Source organism: Eurytemora carolleeae, unplaced genomic scaffold, assembly GCF_000591075.1.
Source record: "Eurytemora carolleeae unplaced genomic scaffold, Eaff_2.0 scaffold1153, whole genome shotgun sequence".
Taxonomy (NCBI): Eukaryota; Metazoa; Arthropoda; class Copepoda; order Calanoida; family Temoridae; genus Eurytemora; species Eurytemora carolleeae.
Genome location: NW_019397039.1, coordinates 51,271 through 76,033, shown reverse-complemented (window position 1 = coordinate 76,033; position 24,763 = coordinate 51,271). Strand labels below are relative to the sequence as shown.

Below are 24,763 nucleotides of genomic sequence, written 5' to 3'. Positions count from 1 at the left end.
TCTAAATACTTTCTATTACATATGCCGGTAAACTGATCCAACACATGAGTTTTAGCGCATGCTCAAAACAATAAACAATTTGTCGGTAAAAACAGGTTCAGTTTCAGCTTCTTTCCCTCAGCAACAATCATCAGAATACAGGGATAAATACTGGTAGAACAGGGGCAATTCATAGACTTTGTACGCAGCGTGAGCTCGCGTAACACTCACCCACCAGCGAGAAACAAGAAAAAAATTCTATCTGCACCTGACCTCATTTGATACGTTGATCCCACCTGAAAAAGATTGTTCACACTGTTATCCACAAATTATCACTATTAAGTTTATAACACTTGCATCCCCTCAGAAGAATCTCTCCTCCCAATGGATTTCCAGCTCTATATCCAGAACATCCGGAAATGCAATCTGAGGCACTCCCTCAATCAGCTCATCATAGGTTGGAGGTCTCTCCACAACCTTCCTGGAGAATCTTTGAGCAGTACTCCTCCTCTTTGACTTGGGAACTTCCACATCCTTCTTCTCATCCTCCTTCTCTTCCTCCTCTATCTCCCCCACCAGGAACACCTCATCATCTTCCTGGAGCATCACCACCTCCTCACTGCCTTCCTCCTGCTGATGCCCGGAGACCTCACCTCCAAACTCGTCACTGACTCTGGATGAGCCTGGAGCAGGTTGAGACGGAGGATTACCTACTGGCTCCTCAGCAGTGGAACCAGCTCCACTGTCCTTCAGACTCCTCATCCTCATCCTCTTAATCTTGCCAGGTCTTAGACAACTTTTCCGCTTGAATCAAGACCTCTTCTCCAGAAACCAGTACAGTGCAGTTTTCTGATTACACTTCAAGACTCTGCAAAGCACATCTGGATCAATAAATCCATCTCTTGGGAGGAGTCCAGCTAGAATGTTATGAGTCACAGATCCTAACTGAATATCTCCTAGCGCATAACACTTCAGGGACTCAGAAACCTGCTGCCATCTAACACCCCAGCAATCATCTCCAGTGGATACATTCTTGTTCAATAAAGTTCCCTGGATTTGCACACCCATCGCTAACATGTTCTTTGACTGAAACTTATACCCAGCAAGGATGGCAAGAGTAAAGAGATCTCTAAATCCTCTCTCCAGTCTTACCTCCTCCCTGGAGATTAAAGATTAAAACTCCTCCACTCCCTGAATATCTTTCCAGATGGCAAATCCGTCAGATACAGGGAGATCACGAAGTAACTTGATGATCATAGGCTGCACAGACATCTTCTCCATTATATAATCCTTCTTCTTATCCATCTTGAGATCCAGAGAGATTAAACACGTCAAGGATACTCCATTCCCAGACATAATCTTTCCTGGAACTTGCTTCCAGACATCCTTGGAATAACCTGAGTTCAGATCAGGATCGTATGCTCATGTTTATCCAAATATCCCACTTGGTCTAGATCTTTGGTCTTGACCTGGAATTCTGGAGATAATCTTCCTTTATCATATACAACTCTGCCCTGGATTACAAGTCCTTTCATCTCAGTAGGTTTTAGATTCTTCTTCACTCCTTTTGATTCCCACCTGAACAAATACTGTTCTGCTTTCTTGGTTTCATTCTCTGGGTCCTATCTGTTCTCTCCCAGTAAAAAAATCCTGCAATTGTCATCCTGGATTAAGTGTTTGTTGTGCCAGTATTTGGTTCTCCATCTTTGCATATATCCTGCCAATCTCATCTCTCTCCTCCATCCATGGAATACAGCATGTGACCTTTCTCCTTTCATCCACTTTAAACCCCTGATCCAGTCTGATCCCTTGGACACATTTTGTATATTAAACTTTTTAAGGTTCAGATCTCCTAATCCTGATGATAATTCATCCTTCTCCGGGTTCCACTTATACCAGGATAACTCATCAAGCCAAGAGGTCTCGAACAAAAAAATCACATCATACCAGGATATCTCTTCAACCCCGGATATCTCATCAATCCAAGGCTTCTCACCAAACCAGGAGATCTTTTCAAACTCACTAAACCAGGAGAACTCATCAATCCAGGATAATTCATCAATTCCTGACATCTTCTTCAAAAACTCTTTCTGGTTAGGCTTAGTTCTCCAACCTTGGGATACAGGATCCACTAGTAGCTCTGCTACACCCCTGCCCGCATGAGCTGCAATAAGGGAAAATCTATTAGTTTCAATACTCTTCATCCAAACCAATGTGGGCTGAGTTTTACACACTGGATTTCTTACAGTCCTCTCCTCTCTGATGATCAGTCCCAGATCTGGATTCTGAACAGTCATCCTCTCATCCTTCATACCAGGTTCATCCAGTTCAAGCAGGGCATCAGGATCCTCACACTCCAGAGCCCCAGGCTTTGCAGTGAAATTGCTCAATTTCTCATCATAAAAAAATTTAGCTTCAAAACCTCTTTTTTTTTAACTATCAAGCCCAGGTCGCAGATTCTGTACAGTCGTCATCTCGTTCATCATATCAAGTTCACCAGATTCAATCAGAGCATTGGGATCCTCACACTCTGGATCACCAGGCTTTGCAGTGAAATCGCTCAATTTCTCATCATAAAAAAATCTAGTTTCAAAACCTCTTTTTTTGAACTGTCAAACACAGGTTCCCGATTCCGTACAGTTGTCTTCTCTACTCCAATATTCCTTCTGTCTAGGGCTATGTTGGCATCACAAACTGGAGAATGAAACTCCTCTGTGAAACCATCCACATACCCTGCCTCCTTATACTTCAGCTGATTAAGCCCCATGGACGCTATGCAGTTTGCAGAAATTCTCTTGATCCTCTAGTAGTTCTATCAGCTTCTCATGATCATCCAAAGAGTACTCAATATCATCCAGCATCTCTCCATTACAATCCAGAATATCTTCTCTATCTATCGGGTGAGAGTTCACTGACAATCGTAACTTCTCATTTGTTCTAATTGAATAACATCTCTCCTCAATCTCAGTATCTAGGTCCTCAAAGATCCTTATCATCTTAGCATCAGCCATCACCTCAGTATCAGCCATCAACTCAGCATCAGCCATTAACTTGATATCAGCCATCATCTCAACATCAGCAATCAGCTCAGTCTCAGACATCAATTTGGCATCAGCCGTTATCATATTATTTATTTGAACCATTTTGGTATCAGCCATCAACTCAGCATCAGTCATCAACTCAGAATCAGCCACCAATTCAGCATCCGCCATCAACTCAGCATCAGCCATCGACTTGATATCAGCCATCATCTCAGCATCAGCCATCAACTTGATATCAGCCATCATCTTAGTATCAGCCATCAACTAGACATCATCAACCATCATCTCAACATCAGTCATCAACTCAGCATCAGCCATCAACTCGGCATCAGCCATTATCATATTATCTATCTGAATATTTTTTGGTATCAACCATCAACTCAGCATCCACCATGGTCTCAGCATTAACCATTATTTCAGCATCAGCCATCAACTCAGCATCAGCCATCAACTTAGCATCAGCCATCAACTTGGCATCAGCCATTATCATATTATTTATCTGAACTATTTTGGTATCAGCCATCAACTCGGCATCCACCATGGTCTCAGCATTAACCATTAATTCAGCATCAGCCATCAACTCAGCATCAGCCATCAACTTAGCATTAGCCATCAACTTGGCATCAGCCACTATCATATTATTTATCTGAACTATTTTGGCATCAGCCATCAACTCGGCCTCCACTATGGTCTCAGCATTAACCATTATCTCAGCATCAGCCATCAATTCAGCATCAGCCATCAATTCGGCATCAGCCATTATCATATTATTAATCTGAACTATTTTGGTATCAGCCATCAACTTGGCATCCACCATAGTCTCAGCATTAACCATTATTTCTACTTTCTCATCCAGTTTAAAATCCAGTTTATCCACATTAGATTCCAGCTTGAATAATCTCTGCTCATCTGTTCTCAATCTCTCCCAACCTTCAGAACTATTAGATTTCAGTATCTCTATATCTTCTTGGAGAGTTTTATACATCAGTTCAACACCCTGCACAGTTGTAGTTAGGGTGGTCACTCCCTTAAATACCTTTTCCATCTTTTCCTCAACCAAGGTTTGTTGATATTTCATCATCCTTATCCACTGTTCAGGATGATTATCAACACTGGAAATCCCTTCAGCTCCTGGAGAATTAATCATTACTTCATCAATAAATCTATTGACATCCAAATCTATTGTTCTCCTGGTAGGAAGTCCATCAGGATGAGGGGCTAGGGGGTATTCAGTCTAGAAAGACCAGGTTCCGATGGTACAGATCCTGTTCCTCCCACTACTGTATCTCCACCCCTAGTGGATGTACTGGTTTCTCCTTCAGCATCTGTTCTTCTACGACCTGGGGTGTTACGAGATTGTAGGTCCTGTATAACATTTAGCCTAGTAGATCCAGGTCCTGATTGAACAGTTCCTGAACCTACCACTGCTAATATACCATCCCTGGCTCCACTTGGATCCTCTCTCCCCCTGTAAATGGGTGCAGATGCTGTGCTGTATGGAGACGATCTCTCTGTAGAAATTGTTCATACATAATCTAGATCAAAGCTTCTTACCATCAACTCTTGGTAAACATCACCGGTTTCACGTACCGGTACACATTCATCAGGGTTGTAGGACTGCTTTGGTTGCTCCTTGGATACTCGCTTGGCTCGTTTCTGGATCACATTTAACTTATCCTTCAAGTTTGCCAATTCCCCAACCAAAGAAAGTTCCCCCCTGGTTAATAAAACTTCCAATATTTTCTGCTCAATATTCCCAAAAAACGTATTATGTCTACTGTCAATAACATCTCCCGTTTGCAGAACAGAGCAAGCAATTTCTCCCAACTTAGATATCTCATTCTTAAGGCGGGTGAAATCCTCTCTTTGTTTTATCTCGATAGAATTTGAAAATCCCGTAGCATTAATTTGAGGAATTGACGCATATCTATCGGTGTTAAAATTATAGAACCTGTTAAATTGTACGGCTTCTGGCAAATTGTAACAAGAAGTAGACCTTCTTCTGGCTGCCCCCCCGCATGGCTCAGGATTAAATTTTGAGTACTAAAATTTCAGTTAATCTCTAAAACTAAAATCTCCCGTAAACTTCCAATTTGGCATTCACAGAAGATCAGGAATAAAATTGAAACTCAGTCTCAAACTTAAATAAATTATCCCCCTGTTGTAACCTCTCTGAATATTGATCAGGTAGGTAAAAAGGGATTAAAGGATTGAAATAGGATTAAATCTCAGGATTAAAGATTTATTTCACTCAATCATTCTGCGTATTTTTCCAATCTGGCAAATACAGCAAGAAGATGAGAAATAGCTCAATAAATTCAACTTAATCAGCACCCTGTTGTAGCCTCTTTGGATATTGATCAGTTAGGTACAAAGGGATTAAAGAATTGAAATAGGATTAAATCTCATGATTAAAGATTTATTTCACTCAATCATTCTGTGTATTTTTTTTAATCTGGCAAATACAGCAAGAAGATAAGAAAATAGCTCAATAAATTCAACTTAATCAGCGCCCTGTTGTAACCTTTCCAGATATAGATCAGGTGGGTACAAAGGGATTAAAGGATTGAATGATTAAATACCATTAAATCTCAATAAGTAAGATATATTTCACTCAATCATTCTAGGTATTTTTCCACATGGGCAAATATTCTAGAAGATGAGAAAATATCTCAATAAATAGATTCAAATTTAGTGCCCTTTTGTAACCCTTCCAGATATATATCCGGTTGATATAAAGGGATTAAGAATTAATAACACTAAATCTCAAGAACGTAGATTTATCTCACTCAGTCATTCTAAGTACTTTTCCATTTTGGCAAAAACATTAGAAGATGAGAAAATATTTTAATAACTAGGCTTCACTTACGACCCTTAACAACCTTATCAAATACAGATCTGAACGGTACAAAGGGTTTGAGTCAATTAATCCTCTCACATAAATATAATTCTCAAAGTAATAATTATTTCACTCTATCACCCGACATAAATTTCCATGTAGGCAAATACGAGGGGGGATGAGAAAATAAATCTATATAAACTGAATGGACTTGAAGTAAGTAATCTTCTCAGAATAAATATAGATCTCAGGATAAAGTTATTTCACTCACTCACCCGGCATAAAATTCCAGCTTGGCAAATACGACGGGGAGGAGAAAATAAGTTAGAAATTCAATTCAATTTAAGGGCTAAACAATCAGTTGGTGCCTTAAAAGGAATTGAGACTGAATGTTATGCAACTATGGCGATTTTCCTGAAGTCCTAAAGATAAATGGGTTACTACCGTGCCATATTTAGTTGGGCCTGACCCTAAGCTCCTCTACTCTTGCTCCTTCTCATAGTAAATCAAAGACAGGTTAGCTTCAAGTTTTATTAAGGCTCGATGCTTCAGTCTGCCAATAAATATATTTTTTAGACTACATAAAAGCTTTGAATAGTACAATACATCCATATTCATCCAATATATAAATCATCCTATCATACTATTCAGGCATTAAAAACTGTAATCGAAGCTAAAAGAACGTGAATTTATCATACAAAACACACAAAAAAGAGTTTATTAATCAAATAAACATATTTACCACAATAGTCCTCCGATACTAGCACCATAAAATAGCATAAAAGATATATATCTAACTACTTTCTATTACATATGCTGGTAAACTGATTCAACACATAAGTTTTAGCGCATGCTCAAAACAATAAACAATTTGTTGGTAAAAAACAGCTTCAGTTTCAGCTTCTTTCCCTCAGCAACAATCATCAGAATACAGGGATAAATAATGGTAGAACAGGGGCAATTCATAGAATTTGTACGCAGCGTGAGCTCGCGTAACAATATAAGATATTAAATACTGTTTGCAGTTCATTTTGTTTAAAAAATCTTTTGCTCAAATATATTTTACTTTGACACTAATTTTACTTTTATGACTTATATATAATATTTTTATTATTGTCTTTGGTATTAAACAACTTAACAAGTTATTGAAGAAGACATTCTAATCTATTTATCAACTGTCATGTTTCGTGGGACACCCTGTATTAGATTCTTGTACATCAAGTAAACTTCTCCCAAGGTCTCAAACCTTCTCCAGTACGCAAACTTTTAAATGGTAGAGTTCATCTCCAGAAAGGTTAAAATGTTCTCCTGTAGGCTGGTTTGTATGAAAGTTTCGCTAACTTGACGTAATTATTGCAAAATTTTGTGAAATTACTTATGTAAAAATTGCCTGAAACTACGGCATAATTTCGCCAATTACAAGTAACTATCACAAAGTTTTGCAAAATAACGCTCTAGAAATTGCACGAAATTACGTCGTAATTTCGCAAAATTAAAGTTTCGCCAATTAAGCGTAATCCTGCAAAATTACACAAAATGAAAATTGTTTCGAGTAACTGCATGTAATTTCGCGTAAGTGAATAATCTATTACACTGGAAACCCTACCCTGATCAGTTGATATATTATCTTAAATTTTCACAGATCATATGAACCTTTAAAACATAAAAAGTAATTTTATATCAGCTGTTTATAATTTGCATATGTGAAGAAGGGTAGAATTAAAATACAACTATTTTACAAAATTTTTAGGTCATTGTCATAAATTTTAATACATTGATGATGACATTCGATTTCAATTTTGATTTTTACCAACATGGAATCAGAGAGAAACTATTAAATAACTTGTTTGAAATCAAACTTAAATCGAAATGTGGTCTCCTGCAAAAAAGTGCTATAAAGATGCAGCAGTCTTCAAAAATAAAATGTACAGTGATAAGACATTTTTATGGCACTCCGATTAAACAAACATAATTTCTGTAAAAAATAATTTTGGTAATAATAAAAGAAAAGATAAATTGTACATCACAAGGCAATCCTTTTTAATTATTTTTAGTTTTTACACAAAAATTCAGCAATTTAAACCATAAAAATAGTTTTTCTGGGAGGAGATTAATTAGTTTTGAAAGGGAGAAATATTTTTCAAAAATTTCTAACTTAGGCTTTTTCATAGCTCATAGAAATCATAGTTTAAAATATTAAACTATACCATATAGGGATTATAATTTTGGAGTTTTTGACAAAATCTCATTTCCTTTGCTCCTCTGATACATGTATATATATATATATAACAAATATATGTGTTAAAGCAAGCAAAGCCTATGTATAAAAGATATACGGGTTCTTTAATACAGATAAAAAACTTATCAGTAATTTAGTAAAAATAGGGATTTTTAGGGGGCCTCGCACAAAATCTTTTCTGGGTGTGCACACAAAAAATGAAGGCATTCCCCCTACACTAAAGCTCTTGTACACCCCTGCTTGTACAAATAACAGAAGAAACGCCTCAACTAAATTAACTTTTAGAAGTTCTTTGGTAAACGGAAACGCTTAAAATAAAAAAGGAAACACCTCAAATAAATAAAGATTTTTAAAGATTTTTGAAAAACGGAAACACTTCAAAAAAAAAAGGAAACACCTCAACTAAATATAGTTTTAAAGCTTTTTGGAACACGGAAATGCCTCAAAATTATGCGGAAACGCCTCTAAAAGAAGAGGAAACAACTCAACTAAATAAAGTTTAAAAGGTTTTTTTTTGAAGTAAGATGAAATATTTCAACTGACACAAATTTTTCAGATTAAAACAAGCATGAGCAAAGTAAAAAAAAGTTTCAAATTGAATTTTGCATTGTATTTCTCAACAACTCCTTTTTGGAATATCCATCTTTAAGATATATAAAGGAAGGGACTTTTGTGTTATTGTGAACACATTAACATGGTTGAAAATTGTGTAGACTTAAAATATCACTTTGTGAATATTAATCATTAAAAGTTTACACCTTCAAGATATTTAATGTTAAAGATATAAACTAAAATGTTTAGTTTCTTAACATTTTGTAATCATTAATTAATGGGTTGTTATTTGTTTTTGAAAAGTTCAAAGTGAGGGGTCGTTTTTGAAAATCATCGTTTTTTCCGAAAAAGAAAAGATCATTTTTAAAAACTATTAAAAAACAAAACAAAAACCGATCAAAAACAAAACAAAAACGATAGTTTTTTGATTGTTTTCAAAGTGGATCAACAACCCTAGTTACTGTTTGGTTTGAAATGGATCACTTTTAACATTTTTAAGCCACTAAATGACAGTGTTAATTAACTTAAATGCACTTTTATTTAATCTTTAAATTTCGCTTAATGATAACAGAACTATACCTGCTAGCCATGTTTTTTTTCTTTAGAGTTGCTGGCCATATAGTCACAACAGCAAGTGGTGTTTTCATTGTTGGAGGCTGGGAATTGTCCACCATGGATAAACAAGTAATACACAATTTAGGGTTATATATTAGAATGATTTTCTGGCTTAAAGAAAGAGACCTGCTAGGTAACATATTTGAACCATGAGTGCAAAAGTACAAGCTAAGTAAGATCTTGATTTTGTTTATTATAAGCTTGAAAAAGAACTCAAAGTAAAAGGCCAAGATTGAGTGGAATAACAATATGTTTGCGCACAAAACTATTTACATGCTAATTATTCAAACTGATTCGATACTTTAAGATTACTGGCTTGATCTGGGGTACAACATGTCTACTTGTTACCGAGATCTTCAAGGTCTAACTTCTCAGATTTTAAAGGCCACTTAGGAAATACCTCTACCAGGATTAACTCCAAGGCACTAAATGACACACAGGCCAAATTCTCAACCAGGCTTAACTCCTGAGTTCTAAAGGACAGAAAGTCCAAATCTCATCCAGGCTTAACTCCTGAGTTCTAAAGGACACACAGTCCAAATCTCATCCAGGCTTAACTCCCGAGTTCTAAAGGACACACAGTCTAAATCTCAACCAGGCTTAACTCCCGAGTTCTAAAGGACACACAGTCCAAATCTAAACCAGGCTTAACTCCCTGATTCTAAAGGACACCCCAGTCCGATGAAATTGCTACACAGGCAATTTTGCAACTTGTATAATTCAAGGAGTACCAAATCTTTCTTTCAAGCTTACTTAAACTTCTGATAACTTAATCAAAAGCAGAGTCTCATTCAACTGATCTTTATTTTGTAGTTTCAATGAATGATATCATTTTGTCTAAGCTTAAAACATCTAATCATTTATGAGTTATGAAGTACTGCAAGTTTACTAAATATCGTGTTTACGCGCTTTTTGCTACATGATTCCTGTACTTGGAGATGCTTAATTGAGATCCTTCAGCCTGCTTTGCTGCAAGGAGGTATCCACTGTTGTCAGCGCCGCCTCTAGCCTAATCGGTTCTGCTTCGATGAATGGGATTGGGTTGTCCAGGGCTTGTTTACACATGGTAACTATATAAACGGTAGGTCAAATAATATATTGGATCTTAACAACACAACATTTGCCAGAGTGAATATATTTCTATCAGACTCTTCTGATTAGATACTTGATGATAACTGGCTTGATCTTGGGCACAAAATGGCCTATCAAACTCCTTTCTACCTCAGCTTAGAGTACTTTTAGAATCCCTTTCTACGGCATGGATTTGTGTCTAGCTCTGCCCTCTATAGCTGTACCAAGTGCAGCTAAACTTAATAAGGGTTCAATGTCCTTTGGGGCTTGGCTTGTTGGATTGTCAGGCTATAAAAATATCAAGGGTTTAACCCTTTGGTGCCTGGCTTGGGTTGGGTTGTGAGGCTACAAACATATCAAGGGTTTAACCCTTTGGCGCTTGGCTTAGGTTGGGTTGTCAGGCTACAAACATATCTCCCTTGGGAGCATTAAACTGTACTATACTATTTACAATTGTGAATCCTCATTGGTTTACATGTCAAAATTTTTACCAGATATGGTCCAAAAAAAGAAATGCTGATTCACAACTATTAAATAACTCCGATAAAGTACTAAAATTATTTTACAAACAATATTGCAAGTTGAAAAAAAAATTTACTCAATATCATGAACATATCTTATTATAATTAATTTTAAAATCTTGCAGGTTAATTTTAATTCTTTCCACTTTAAACGCTGTTGCACTTTTTCTTTGTTTTAATTACGAAGAAAACATTTGAAGAAATTTGCAAATGAATTTATATAAACAGCAAAGTTAAACATGATTATGAAAGATTGATTCTGCCAGGGCTTTTTTAGATAATTTCTAATGAGAAATATGTTCCTGACAGCATTAGTTCCTGGAATAAGTTTTTTATTATTAATTATAAATTTTGTCTGCAGGTTGTTAAATAATCGTAAAAAACAATCCTTTTGTAGACCATCTCTTCGGGTAAAGTTTTACAAAAGTTTACTCTCATAATGCAACATTATTCATCTTGAAAACATCTGATTGGTATATCAAGTAAATCTTAAAATGAGTCTCTATGAATACTGCACATTGGTTCAAATATGATACCTCTCAACTCTCAAATTAAGCAGACTCATGGGACTGTTATATTAAATTTTTATTTCAAAACATTAAATAGATGACGTTCCACTAATGCATTTTCAAGGTGGAAGAATTAGATACAACAACCCTGACTTGGAAATGGGTGATCCCTGCAGTAAAGGCTGGAAATGAGGGTGCTGTAGTCGCAGTTCCAGACGGAGTGGTGTGACAAGGATTGCTTTAATTTTAAATACCTTTTGACGACATCAGAGAGAACAATTTTGCTTTTAATTATATATATATATATGTATATATATATATATTGCTTTGTTTGTTTGTAAGTAATAGTATGTAAGTATCCAATAAAAATCACACTGCAAACCCGACCTGACTTAACATTTGTTTGGCAAATAAAGATCACATGACCTCAAAAAAGATTTATGGCTAGTTGAAATTGAAAATTTTTGCCTCATGATGTTAAAAGAAAAAATGTAGGCTTTATAATCGGTATAAATTATGTTTCCTGGGGAAAAAAAACACTATATAAAGCTAGAATTGTTACTAAAAAGAAAAGGGGACGCAACATGCCCCATACTGCGTTTACATGCTTGATTAAAAGTAACAAAACATGATTTTTCGTTAAGGTTTGATTGATGCAATTAGTATGTACATTAGTTAGTGCAATGATTTCTAAGGGAATTTAAAAAATGTCTAAACACACCCTGAAGAATTCAATCTAAAAATTTAATATTTGAACAAATATTTTTAATTTTCTAAACAATCTAATATGTGTGATAAGGATAGGGTGGAATTATTCCATTGGGCACATGACATATTAGTGTTTCGCAAAAATATAACTTTATTTGCGAAAAAAATTTTCCATAATAGTCATAAGACATGTTTTAGCAAAAAAATCAAAGCCTTAAGTGAACTGTATAATTGCCCAATTACTGCCTAAAAAAAGACTTTTTGAAGTAAAATCAATAAAAATGACATCAAAAAAAACTTTTTCGGGCCGTATATATTTTGACTTAGGGGTTTGATTTTTTTCTACAGTAAGTTTCATGACTGTTAAAGAAAAATAATAAAATTTGGAGACCATGTCATATACTGTTAAAAAAATATTGTCAAAAAATCCAGAAGAAGCAGATTAAAGTCTTGAAATGAAATTTTTGTTTAATTAAAGACCTGTGAATGCACTTGATTTCCACAATTTCTAAAAAAATAGATTTGCTCAAAATTCCCTAGGTGGCATTTTCTGAAATTTGAGAATATAACTCATTCTTCCTGCATATAAACATAATCCAAAGAAAAATTTGAGGCGTTTTTAATTGAAACCTGATGGTCCATATTCAGCAGTGTGCGCGCCCCGTACACCAACTACACTACTAGATTGAATTTATATCCTATTTATCCTCCTCTCCAGGGCGCGCAACTAAGGGGGGGGGGGCGCAAGGCCCCACCCCCTTAGCCTGGCTAAGGGGGGTCAATCCCCACCCTAAAGAAAGCTTGCCCCCCCCCCTGTAAGCAAACTCAAATTTAACAATAACATTTTTTGATATAAGCTCAGATTCTTTTTTTCCCTTTCTTTAAAAACTGACCTGAAATTTGGATTTCAAAAATTACACTCACACATTCTTNAACATATATCAGCAAACCATACACAAAATTGACCAAACTGAAAAAGACCTCCAAAATAAATTTTGCCTCAAACACAAATGATTCAAGATTTCCCCAAATTAAATAAGTTGCCCCAAAAATAAAATTTACCCCCGAAATATTAAGATTTTTCCCACAGAAATTTCCACCAAACTATCTTCCTTCTGTCCTCCATGTATCCATCATCTATCCTCCTTCAATCCTCCTTCTATCCTCCTTCTGTCCTCACTCTATCCTCCTTTTATCCTCCTTCTACCCTACTTCTATCCGTCTTATATCCTCCTTCTATCCTCCTTCTATCCTCCTTTTTTCCTCCTTCTATCCTCCTTCTATCCTCCTTCTATCCTTGGAGTCCAAGAACTGTAAATGTATTTTCCATATATGTAGAATGACATTCATAGTTATTTTTTAAATAAACCTCCTATTTTACACAGGCACATTTTGATGTATTGAGCATGCTCATTTCAGAGTGGATACTAAAAGCCCAAGAACAAAATGTCCAATAACAAAACACCCAAAACATAACACCTAAAAACAAAACACCCAAGATTTCAAAATGTCCAAAGTTACAAAATGTCCAAAGCAACAAAAAGCCCAAATAACAAAATTTCCAAACTTACAAAACGTCCAAACTTACAAAATTTCCAAAGTTACAATATATTCAAAGTTACAAAATATCCAAAGTTACAAAATGTCCAAAGATAAAAAATGTCCAAAGTTACAATATATCCAAAGTTACAAAATGTCCAAATTACAAAATGTCCCAAAATCCAAAATTACAAAAAGTTCAAAATATTAAAAATGTCAAAATAATAAAATGTTTAATTACAACTTGAAAACTAGTATTTTTATTTTTAAACATAAAAAATCAAAAATCCCTACTTACTAAGATACCAAGATACAAGATACTTAGTATGCAAGTTACTAAGATACAAAATGTTATTTACTACATTTATTAATCAATACAAGACATTTTTAAACAATGACAACATACAATACAAGACAACATTTTGTAACTTAGTAGTTAGTTTGTTAGTAAGGATTTTTAACCCCCATACAGATACAGGCAGCTATGAAAAGTTGCATCAATGTTCAAGACCTTGTCAATAATGTTGTAGACCAGGTCAAATGAACATGACAATAGTTCAAAAGAACCAAAAAGTTGTAACTTTGGATATTTATTAAACTTGGACATTTTGTAATTTTGGGCATTTTGTAATTTTGGACATTTTGTAACTTTTGACATTTTGTAAATTTGGGCTTTTTGTTATCTTGGGTGTTTTGTTATTTGGGTGTTTTGTTTTTGGACGATTTGTAACATTGGACGTTTTGTTTTTGGGTGATGTGTAATTTTGGGTGTTTTGTTATTGGACATTTTGTTTTTGGGCGTTTTGTATCCACTCCAAAGGAAGCAGTTTATGAAACTGAGCCCACGTTTAAGGAACAATTGTACTTGGTGGAGACTGATATCTCAAAATATGATGTTCACTGGATTCCTTATTTTCTGCTCTGCACCCCTGTCATATAAAGTTTACATTACATATATTGCCAAAACTGACTCTATTGATGAGGATAGCAAAGACATAATTAAGGAGCTGATACAGCATGGTATTATTAAAGAGGAGCCGCCTGTTCTTCATTCTCACGCATTTAGAAATGGAACTTCATCATCTTATTCTGAAAAATATTAGTCAGCCATCCCACTTCATATGGCTAAAGCCTTACATGAGAAATTTCACATAGATTTTATGTTTGGTTATACCATTAAGAACCTTATTGGACGTACTCTAAACACAATTTACACTGAAGTTAGTTTATTAAATTGAAACATGTATTCATACATTAAGTTCTTTTTTTTTGTCAATTTAGAAAATAAAGTGATATTTGTAATTAAATTCAAATAATTGTTACAAAAATACATTTTCCCTTTTTTATTTTTAACATCTTGCACTTAGTGAGTTGTTACTAGAACCTGAATCATTTCTACATTTTTTGAAGAAAAAAGAAAACACTTTTATCCTTTTTATCACATCTAGGGTTTCCAACGAAAAAAAAATATTTACCGAAAATTTCGGACTTTTTCGCATTTCGTTCGGTGGAAACCCTATAATAACATCCCTGGTTGCAAAATGTTTTTCCACAAAGCTAATCTTAACAAAAAGTCTGTGAATAGAGCCGAGAGGAGAAGAACCATAATCTTAGAACTATAAAAAGTATGAAATATAAACTCACGTATTCTCTGATATTATTATTATTATTAACAAAAAGTCTGTGGTCCCAAAACGCTTTCTGCCACAATATAGGTTTCCTAGCTCAAGTTGAAGATATCGTCAAGAAAAAAGCGCAATTTTTTGTGGAAGCATTGTTTCATGTTTTCAGGATAATCCTTACACATGCTGTGTATGCTGGGTAAGCGTTTTTAAGATGAATATCTTAAATCAAACAAATTGTTGGGTACTTGATACGAAAAGAAATTACCATTTTGATTTACTTGAGACAGAAATAGAAGAAAATGAAAAAAATAAAAAGCAAGGAACGAAAAATTAAAGAAAAAAGGAAGGAAAAAAAGGGAGAAAATTTGCATAGAATCTAATTTTTGTCATCATTTTTGTGTAGAGAATTATTTTTTCTTCAAATTAAAGAATAATTGAGTGTTTTTTGAGATGAATTACTTGTCAATTTGTATTTCTATCCTGTCTTGTGAAATGTATTATTTTGTTTTATTTTAAGAAGCTTATCCTTTCCCTTCTTTAATTAGATTAATGATTCTAATAAACAATTTAAATTTGGCTTGTCTGTTTTGGTGTTTGTCTGTTTGTTTGTTTGTTTGTATCCAATAAACGTCAAAACGGCTGAACCGATCGGGCCCAAACTTTTTGTGGGACATCTAGGGACCCCAGGGAAGGTTTATGAAAAATCAAAATTTCAAATATTTGTCCCTATCAAAAATCGATCGTCATTAAATTTTTAAAAATTTTGAAAATCCACGAAATTTTTTGTGAAAATCCGCGAAGTATTTTTGTTTTGTTTTACGATGTACACAAAGAGAACATGTTCACAACTAATTTAGACGATGGGCGCGAAGCGCCCTCTAAGGCGAAATTTTTTGTGAAAATTATTTTTGTTTTGTTTTACGATGTACACAAAGAGAACATGTTCACAATTAATTTAGGAGATGGGCGCGAAGCTCCCTCTAAGGCTAGAAAGAAGGGCGCGAAGCGCCTTGAATTTCTAGTTTATTTATAGTTTAACTCAAATCTCTACATCTTATACCTTCAGTTTTTTTATTTTGATGCAAAGACGAGGTTTGTACAAAAAGTTTTTTGATTTTTTAATTCCTTACACATAATATTGGTAACAAAAATTAGATTTTATGCCTATATTCTCCCCTTTTTTCTTCTTTCTTTGGTTTTTTTGTTTCCTTTTTCCTTCTTGTTCTTTTTTGTCTCAGATAGTGTGCCCCCCCTTGCTTTATTCTATTTAATATCAATATAAATTTTGTTGATGCTGACAAAGTAAAAACCAAGATTTTATTCCTGAAAAAGACGACATTTGAAATCAGCATTGCTGAACTGAGTCCGCTAAATCTTCTCCGACTGTGAATGCAGGGCGGAACTCCGCTAAACAAAACATCTGCGCGTCGTCGCGCAAGATTGAAAAATCTAAACCATCTTCAGTCAACTTCCGTCTACCCAACGCCTACCATGGTTACAACTTTGAGAATGAAATTCTGGAAAAAATGAGTGATTTAAAAAAAAGTGAAACAGTATCTCTCAACAATCTCTGTATCTGACTTACTAGTTCCCAGCATTTGTCAATTTGTCCTCATTTGTCCTCATTTGTCCTGATCCGTTAAGTTAGATTATAATAATCAATATTCGAACTTTTAATCGGGTTTTTTACAGGGAGAGCAAACGTGCCGTTTTATTTCATAAACTGGGCAACTTTTTGGGCGAATATGTTTAAAGTGACGCTAGGATTAGGAAAGAGAATGCTCGTATTCAATCATAAAGAGTAAAATCAAATTTTGACGGTGGGGTGCGAAGCGCTATCAAAGCAATTTTAGAACAACTTTTCTCCTGTACAAAAATGTAAAATAAAAAGNAAATTTTAATGAACGTCTTAATTTTAACAAAATACGGTTTTATGAAAAGTTGTTTTATCAACGAACCAAATCTATTTCTATCTACTTCTAGAGGACTGTAAGAGGAATGCTTCAAATAATGGATTTCTCAACCGATAAAGGTAAAATCATATTGTTAACTTTGCTTAGGATCCGGAGTTGACATTGGTTTTAAAAGATCCGTACAATTAAAACACTGAATTCAAAAATGTTAAAATCGTAAAAATTCGTTAATATTTCAACAAATAATATACATTTTACTGATTTTTGAGTCCCAAAAAAATTAGTCTTTTGGCCATGGATAACATAAATTTTAAAAATATTGAAATAAAACATAAAATGTCGGCAATGTTGCTTGTACATGTATACTTACTACAAACTGTTTTAAAATTACATAAAAAAAGATCTTTCAAGAAAACCATTTTTTTCCTCATAGGAGAACCAGAGGAATCGGAGATATCGTCTTTATCTAAATCTGAGGAAGATGTTTATTCATTAAGGGAAATAATTAGACATTAAAATTTATTTTGTTTCTGTCGTAATAAGTAAAATTGGAAAAGTTGCCAGAGATTAAAATATTTTAGGAAATATATTTTACTAGCTTGAGAAACTTTTTCCAAATAAAAATCAACCCACTCAACTTTAAACTTTTAAGCCATATGTTGAGAACATTTTTCGATCAAAATTGGAGGCAAATCGGTCAATGGGTTCATGAGTTATAATATGACATACAATCAATCTTTAACTACTTAATATGAAAAACACCATTAAAAATCTTTATTTGTTATGGCTCTATTTTGTTGATTAAAGGAGTTGGATGAAGAAAAGAGAAAATCTGTTCAGGTGATTACATTTTTTTGATTTTATGACACAAATGGCCATATGTCAATATTATGTTTGGTGCAGATTATAATACTTCTTTAATCTTAATTTTGTATATCTATATATCCTGGTGTTTTTTAAACTTAAATAAAGGCTGGCTACAGACAAGAAGCCATTTTGCAATTGTATAATAATTTTTCAGCCATCTGCAATGTTTTTAATTTTTACGTCTGTGATATATACAAATGTTCTTTTTATATTCAATCAGTTTTTTAGTGTAAAAATATTTTTTATGATTTCAGAAAATGATTTTTTACATTCACATTCTTATCAATGCATATTCTAATCTTTTTTAATTCTGAAAATTAGAAATTAAAATTGATTCTTTTTTGACATTTTGTTCCTAGGTTGCGAGGAGAAAGGGTTGAGCGTGTTTGTGAAAAGTTTAATGTATCATTAATCACATCTTCCAGTTCTATTACAGACTATATTAACAAACAAACTAAAATGGATAAAGGTGAAATAAACTTTTCTTTTGAACTTTTTCTTTTATTTTTAAAATGCTTCAGAAAATATATGATTTATCAATATAAAATATAAAATATATTATTTATCACATACAAAATATAAAATATAAAGTATAAAATATAAAATATAAAATATAATTATAAAATATAAAATATAAAATATAAAATATATTCTGACAATATAATCATGTAATTTAAGCTTTGCAATCTTTATCCTTAATATTTTCAACTTTAAATTTGTCAAGATCAAATACTCAAAGATTTAAACCTTAGAAGAGATAAGAAAAATCTTAATATATATATATATATGTATAAATGTAACTAGCTAAAGGGCCCGGCGTTGCCCGAGAAAAAAAAGTTGAAAAAAAAACATTTAAATTTTTCTTTTGCCTATGTTACCCTGCAGGCTACCCATGAGTGTCAAAAAAATGTCAGCCAATTTTGTCCAGCTGTTTGACCGACTAGAGGGAACATATATACGAATTTCTTGTTTTATTATATAGATAACGTTAGATTCGAAATAAAGAGGGAAAATTTAAATGATAACTCAAAAATAATGCTTTTTTAATTGCAAAAATTTTGCAAATGCAGTGTCCGAATCTAATGAATTTGAGCCGCGTCTTAAATCCACCAAAACCTGGTTTCAACTGAGCGCCGGCGTAAATCTTGAAACATTGAATATAATTTTAAATGGAACCAACCATGTTTGAGCCGCGTCTCAAATTTAAGCCGCGGCTTAACCTCTTTAAATTCGGCCTCAGAATGATTAATATTTTTTTCAGTTCATTTTGTTGAAAGAATATCCCTAGATCAGTTCTCATTATCCCGCCCACACAGAACAATGGGCTGCCTCATCAATAAGGAATTTTTTTTAATAATTTTTTTTAAAACTTTGATATAGTTCTCGTTGAAGAGAATGTAGGTATGAACCTTCCTTTATAGATTGGCATGTCCTCTACGCAACCTCATCAATGATGAATGTAATTTAATATTTTTTTTTTTTTGCTAAACATTGATTTTTTTAACGGTTTCTTTATCAATGTTATTTTGTTATACAGTTCATTTACTGTAGATTTTGACCTTTAAATATCGCTCATTTCTACTTTCAAATACATACTTCTATGTTATTAGTTGTCTAGAGCGCTTCGTTCCTCCTTTTTAACCAACAAATTCGGTATTTAAATGTTTCTTTTCAAGGCCGGTGCCATTAATCTTCGTTATTGTAAATTTAATTTTTCGTGGATTTTCAATTTAAATTGGCGCTAAAAATAATAGATGTCGACATTTTTTCTGAATATTTTTTTCCCTTAGTTGCCACGAAAAATTTGGGCTCGATCGGTTCAGCTGGTTTGACGTTTATTGGACACAAACATATGGATAAGCAAGCTTAAAAATCAGATTAAAAAATAAATAATTTGCTTAAGGTTGCATCAACCTCTTTCAACAAGGCACTACTTTTTCTGGGTAAGTGTTTAATCTTAACATTAAGTCATTCAAATTGCTAAACATCTAATATATTAGAAATTTGATTTATCATTTAATTGTTTTTTAATTTTAAAACAAGCTGTGGTATTACTTGAATTTGTGAAAAAAGGTTTTACAATCATTAACTATAAGATTTTAGAGGTTTAAACAATTGAAGAGAATAAAAAAGCTAAAGCTTTTCTTTTTATGAAATCAAACAACCTGAACGCTTTTTAGACTTTACCAAAACTATTTGTAACTGTCATTTTGTTTCACTGGTTTGGTTTGGTTTTAGTTTATTGCTTTCCATAAATCATACTCTTGTTTAGTATTAGTTTGAGGAAGAGAACCTTAAATCAATTTTGGATTGAGAGAGGGAGGGGCTTAGCATTTTCACCACCCCCCCCCCTTCTCCATTTCCTCGGAAAATGCCCCGATTGCTTCTCTGTCCTGGTGGTGACTCTTCCTTGCGTGAACTCTTCCTTGTTAAAAGCAATCACGACGCAGCCATATATTTGAAATATACAATATAAGGTTTTGCTTGTAAACCATTCAAATAATTGGAGTATAGTTAAATACATTCGAACGTTGAAGAAAAGTGTATACACTATACACTGTACACGAACATATTTTAGATTTATTGCTCATCCCTATTTGGTATTTAAACCAAGACGTGATGCTTGCGTTAAACTAACATTTTAGGATTTCTACTTCCTCTAAGTATAGAAAAATTGACTTGGATTCGCATATTACCTATGTATCCATCCAAAAACTAAAAAATAAAATTCCTATTTTTTAACCTAAATCTTAATATTTTCTTTTGTTTCGAATTTTCAATTTTATTCAAAACGAGAATTTCTAGTGTAAAACCCTATGTGGTATTTGATATATGCTTCCCCCCCCCCCCCCCCTCCCCCAGTGTTTACAAGGAAAGCTTTTCTTTCACCACAATACAACTTCCAAATTGCATATTCATGCTTTTAAACCATTTCTCAGGGGAGGGGGTGGGGGTTTATTTCATGCCCCCCCTTCAGCATTTTAGGGTTAAGTTGGTAAAAAAATGCGATGTTTTTTTCCAGATGGATTTCCTGTCCGGAACATCACCAGTCCTCATGCATTCAAGAGCAAACTCAATCCAAAGGTAGAAAAACATGTCTCCTATCGGTATGTTCAACTTATCGAAAAAAATTGATTAGAGTTTCGAAAACTATGATAGAATTTAATTTACAAAAATGGCGGTTGTTTACAGTCGTTAACAGTCACTAACTATTGTTAAAATCTAAAAACTATTTTTTTTTTCAACAATCTTTTTCATTTTTCTACGTCTTTAACAACTCGAAAACGAACCATCTCTACCTCTATGTAGAGATTGCAATGCCCGAGAAACCACAATTGAAAATAAACAATTTTAAAAATTAAAAACATGAATATAGGGCATCATGTAAGGCCACTTAAAATAACGCTTACAGTCCCTTTAAGGCTGTAAAGTTTCGCCCTCCTATCTCTTAAAATAATATAAAATATTTTCAACATATTCTTTTTCAGAATGAAGAAGAATTGAAATTTGCTGAGAAACATTTCACAAAGTTTATGATTGTCAGGTTCATAATTTATTGAAACATTTTGGTAGAAATATTTTTAAACTGCCATTTTTATATTATCGTCATATTTATTTTGATTTTTTGTTGCAGAGAGCCCATGGAAAGATTGGCATCCTGCTATCTCGATAAGGTAAAAAATTATAATAAAAACCGAATTTTAGATTTTTTAAACTTTTTATTATAATTGTAAACTTGCAGGCTGTTACTAATACACATTGGAGTTTAGGAGCTTTCAGAAAAGGGGTAAAAAACTTATTTATTTATTTATTGATTTTCTTTTATTAAATCCATAATCGATTATTCTTTAATAAAAAACTATACGTTTCGTCAGACCGATTTTATCATGTAATATTCAAGATCTTATAATGAAATATCCTAGATCTTATAATGAAATATCNTTTTGTCTAATTTAAAGGGAGTGTTAATGAAATAACAAATGTTTTGTTTTGTCTAATTTAAAGGGAGTGTTAATGAAATAACAAATGTTTTGTTTTGTCTAATTTAAAGGGAGTGTTAATGAAATAACAAATGTTTTGTTTTGTCTAATTTAAAGGGAGTGTTAATGAAATAACAAATGTTTTGTTTTGTCTAATTTAAAGGGAGTGTTAATGAAATAACAAATGTTTTGTTTTGTCTAATTTAAAGGGAGTGTTAATGAAATAACAAATGTTTTGTTTTGTCTAATTTAAAGGGAGTGTTAATGAAATAACAAATGTTTTGTTTTGTCTAATTTAAAGGGAGTGTTAATGAAATAACAAATGTTTTGTTTTGTCTAATTTAAAGGGAGTGTTAATGAAATAACAAATGTTTTGTTTTGTCTAATTTAAAGGGAGTGTTAATGAAATAACAAATGTTTTGTTTTGTCTAATTTAAAGGGAGTGTTAATGAAATAACAAATGTTTTGTTTTGTCTAATTTAAAGGGAGTGTTAATGAAATAACAAATGTTTTGTTTTGTCTAATTTAAAGGGAGTGTTAATGAAATAACAAATGTTTTGTTTTGTCTAATTTAAAGGGAGTGTTAATGAAATAACAAATGTTTTGTTTTGTCTAATTTAAAGGGAGTGTTAATGAAATAACAAATGTTTTGTTTTGTCTAATTTAAAGGGAGTGTTAATGAAATAACAAATGTTTTGTTTTGTCTAATTTAAAGGGAGTGTTAATGAAATAACAAATGTTTTGTTTTGTCTAATTTAAAGGGAGTGTTAATGAAATAATTAATGTTTTGTTTTGTCTAATTTAAAGGGAGTGTTAATGAAATAACAAATGTTTTGTTTTTTTTAATTTAAAGGGAGAGTTAAAGAAATGAAAAATGTTTTGTTTTGTGTAATTTAAAGGGAGTGGTAATGAAATAACAAATGTTTTGTTTTGTTTAATTTAAAGGAATTTTAAATGAAATTTAAGATGTTTTCCTTAGTAAAAATAATTTAAAGTCAATAAAATTATGAATGACTTATATCACTGTTATTTTAGCTGGAAAAGTCAGCGTACCAAAAAGACTGAAGATTCAACCTAAACCTGAAGATATCCCAACTTTTACTCAGTTCCTTCAATACATCCTTTCTACTGATCTTCTAGGTAAATAATATCATCTTTGCGTGTTTTCCTTGCTTAACCTTATTTATCTCTTTTTCCTTTCTTTTCTATTCTTATCTTATTTTTTCCCTTCTTTTCTATTCTTATTTTATCTTTTCCTTTCTTTGCTATTCTGATCTAATCTTTTCCTTTCTTATCTGTCGTTATCTCATCTTTTCCTTTCTTTTCTATCTTTATCTAATCTTTTCCTTTATTTTCTATTCTTATCTAATCTTTTCCTTTCTTTTCTATTCTTTCTTTTTCTTTTTAAAGGGAAAGACATTCAAGGGAAGACAGAACATGGATGGAATAAAGAAATAAAATGTTTAAAAATGAAAGGGGAGGGAAGAAAGAGGGCAAAGAAAAAGGAAACTAAAAAAAGAAAAGAAGAATGAATTATGGTAAAAATAAGAAGGGAATAAAAGGAGAAGAAGATTAGGAAAAAAAACTTGGAAAAGAGAAGAAAAAAATCAAGAAAAGAAAAGATAAATAAAGACAAAAACCGTGGAGTATCAAGTGGGTACACATGGGGGGGGGGCAAGGGGGGCAGTGCCCACACCTTCCCTATAGACTTGCCACACTTTTAAAACTGAAAAGTGAAGAACATAAAAAAATAAGTTTGCTGTTTTTTTCTGCTAGTTTTGTTTGAAGGAGAGATAAAAGTAGTACTTGTAAGGTAAATGGACCTTTACAGTATGCAAGAAGCCAAATGTTTTGAATTTACAGTTAAAATTTTGCCCCCCCCCCCCCGGAGCTCCTNAAGGAAGGTTCTAAAACAGCTCCATAGCTCCATGTGGTGCGCCCCTGGAAGTGCTGTGATCTATAATCTGTATTCTGCAATCCATCCTATCTCACACTTTAATCTAATTCTCATCAATATCTTCATCCAATCTATTCACTATATCAACCTATTCATCAGTCTATTCACTATATCAATATATTCATCAATCTATTCACTATATCAACCTATTCATCAGTCTATTCACTATATCAACCTATTCATCAGTCTATTCACTATATCAATATATTCATCAATCTATTCACTATATCAATCTATTCATCAATTAGTTCTTCCATTCTTCTTCCTTTTCCCAATCCTAACATTTTCTTCCTTTTCCCCATCCTAACATTTTCTTCCTTTTCCCAATCCAAACATCTTCTTCCTTTTCCCAATCCTAACATTTTCTTTCTTTTCCCAATCCTAACATTTTCTTCCTTTTCCCAATCCTAACATTTTCTTCCTTTTCCCAATCCTAACATTTTCTTTCTTTTCCCAATCCTAACATTTTCTTCCTTTTCCCAATCCTAACATTTTCTTCCTTTTCCCAATCCAAACATTTTCTTCCTTTTTCCTATCCTCACATCTTCTACCTTTTCCTCATCCTCATATCTTTATTCTTTTCCCCATCCTAACATCTTCCTTCATTTTCCCCATCCTCACATCTTCCTTCATTTTCTCCCAAACTCACAATTTTCCTGCTGCCCCATTTGCCCTTAATCATTTGAAGTTATTGTCAATTTTGTTTCCATTTTATTTTCAGAAATTCCCCCTCCCCCCCCCTCCCTTGGCATCACCACCACCACCACCTCGGGGGGTCAGAGCATTAATTTTGGTTTTGGTTGAGTAG

The 24,763-nt window shown here is 33.3% G+C and overlaps 2 protein-coding genes across 2 annotated transcripts in view; both read left to right on the top strand.

The window, feature by feature from the left end:
• Window positions 1-11,752, top strand: part of LOC111711337 (kelch-like protein 2) — a 47,890-nt gene extending 36,138 nt beyond the window's left edge. Inside the window, exons 15-16 of the mRNA XM_023485673.1 lie at window positions 9,256-9,334; window positions 11,491-11,752. Of these exons, the coding sequence (XP_023341441.1) occupies window positions 9,256-9,334; window positions 11,491-11,595 (184 nt within the window). The 3' untranslated portion in view covers window positions 11,596-11,752. The remainder of the gene's footprint in view (window positions 1-9,255; window positions 9,335-11,490) is intronic.
• Window positions 11,753-17,209: 5,457 nt separating this feature from the next.
• LOC111711329 (uncharacterized) lies at window positions 17,210-23,063 on the top strand. Its single transcript, XM_023485662.1, has 11 exons — window positions 17,210-17,270; window positions 17,585-17,648; window positions 17,959-17,991; window positions 18,378-18,487; window positions 19,280-19,359; window positions 19,922-19,961; window positions 21,041-21,102; window positions 21,507-21,562; window positions 21,653-21,692; window positions 21,761-21,805; window positions 23,034-23,063. The coding sequence occupies exons 1-11, from the start codon at window positions 17,237-17,239 to the stop codon at window positions 23,061-23,063; spliced, it is 594 nt and encodes a 197-aa protein (XP_023341430.1). The 5' UTR covers window positions 17,210-17,236.
• Window positions 23,064-24,763: the final 1,700 nt, after the last annotated feature.

What these genes read in the sequence shown, in the direction of transcription:
- LOC111711329 (XM_023485662.1), top strand. Translation starts at nt 17,237, where the DNA reads ATGCTTCAAATAATGGATTTCTCAACCGATAAAG. An exon ending in GGATTTCTCAACCGATAAAG is followed by an intron (nt 17,271 to 17,584) that starts GTAAAATCATAT and finishes TTTTCCTCATAG; the next exon opens with GAGAACCAGAGGAATCGGAG. An exon ending in CAAGGCACTACTTTTTCTGG is followed by an intron (nt 19,962 to 21,040) that starts GTAAGTGTTTAA and finishes GTTTTTTTCCAG; the next exon opens with ATGGATTTCCTGTCCGGAAC.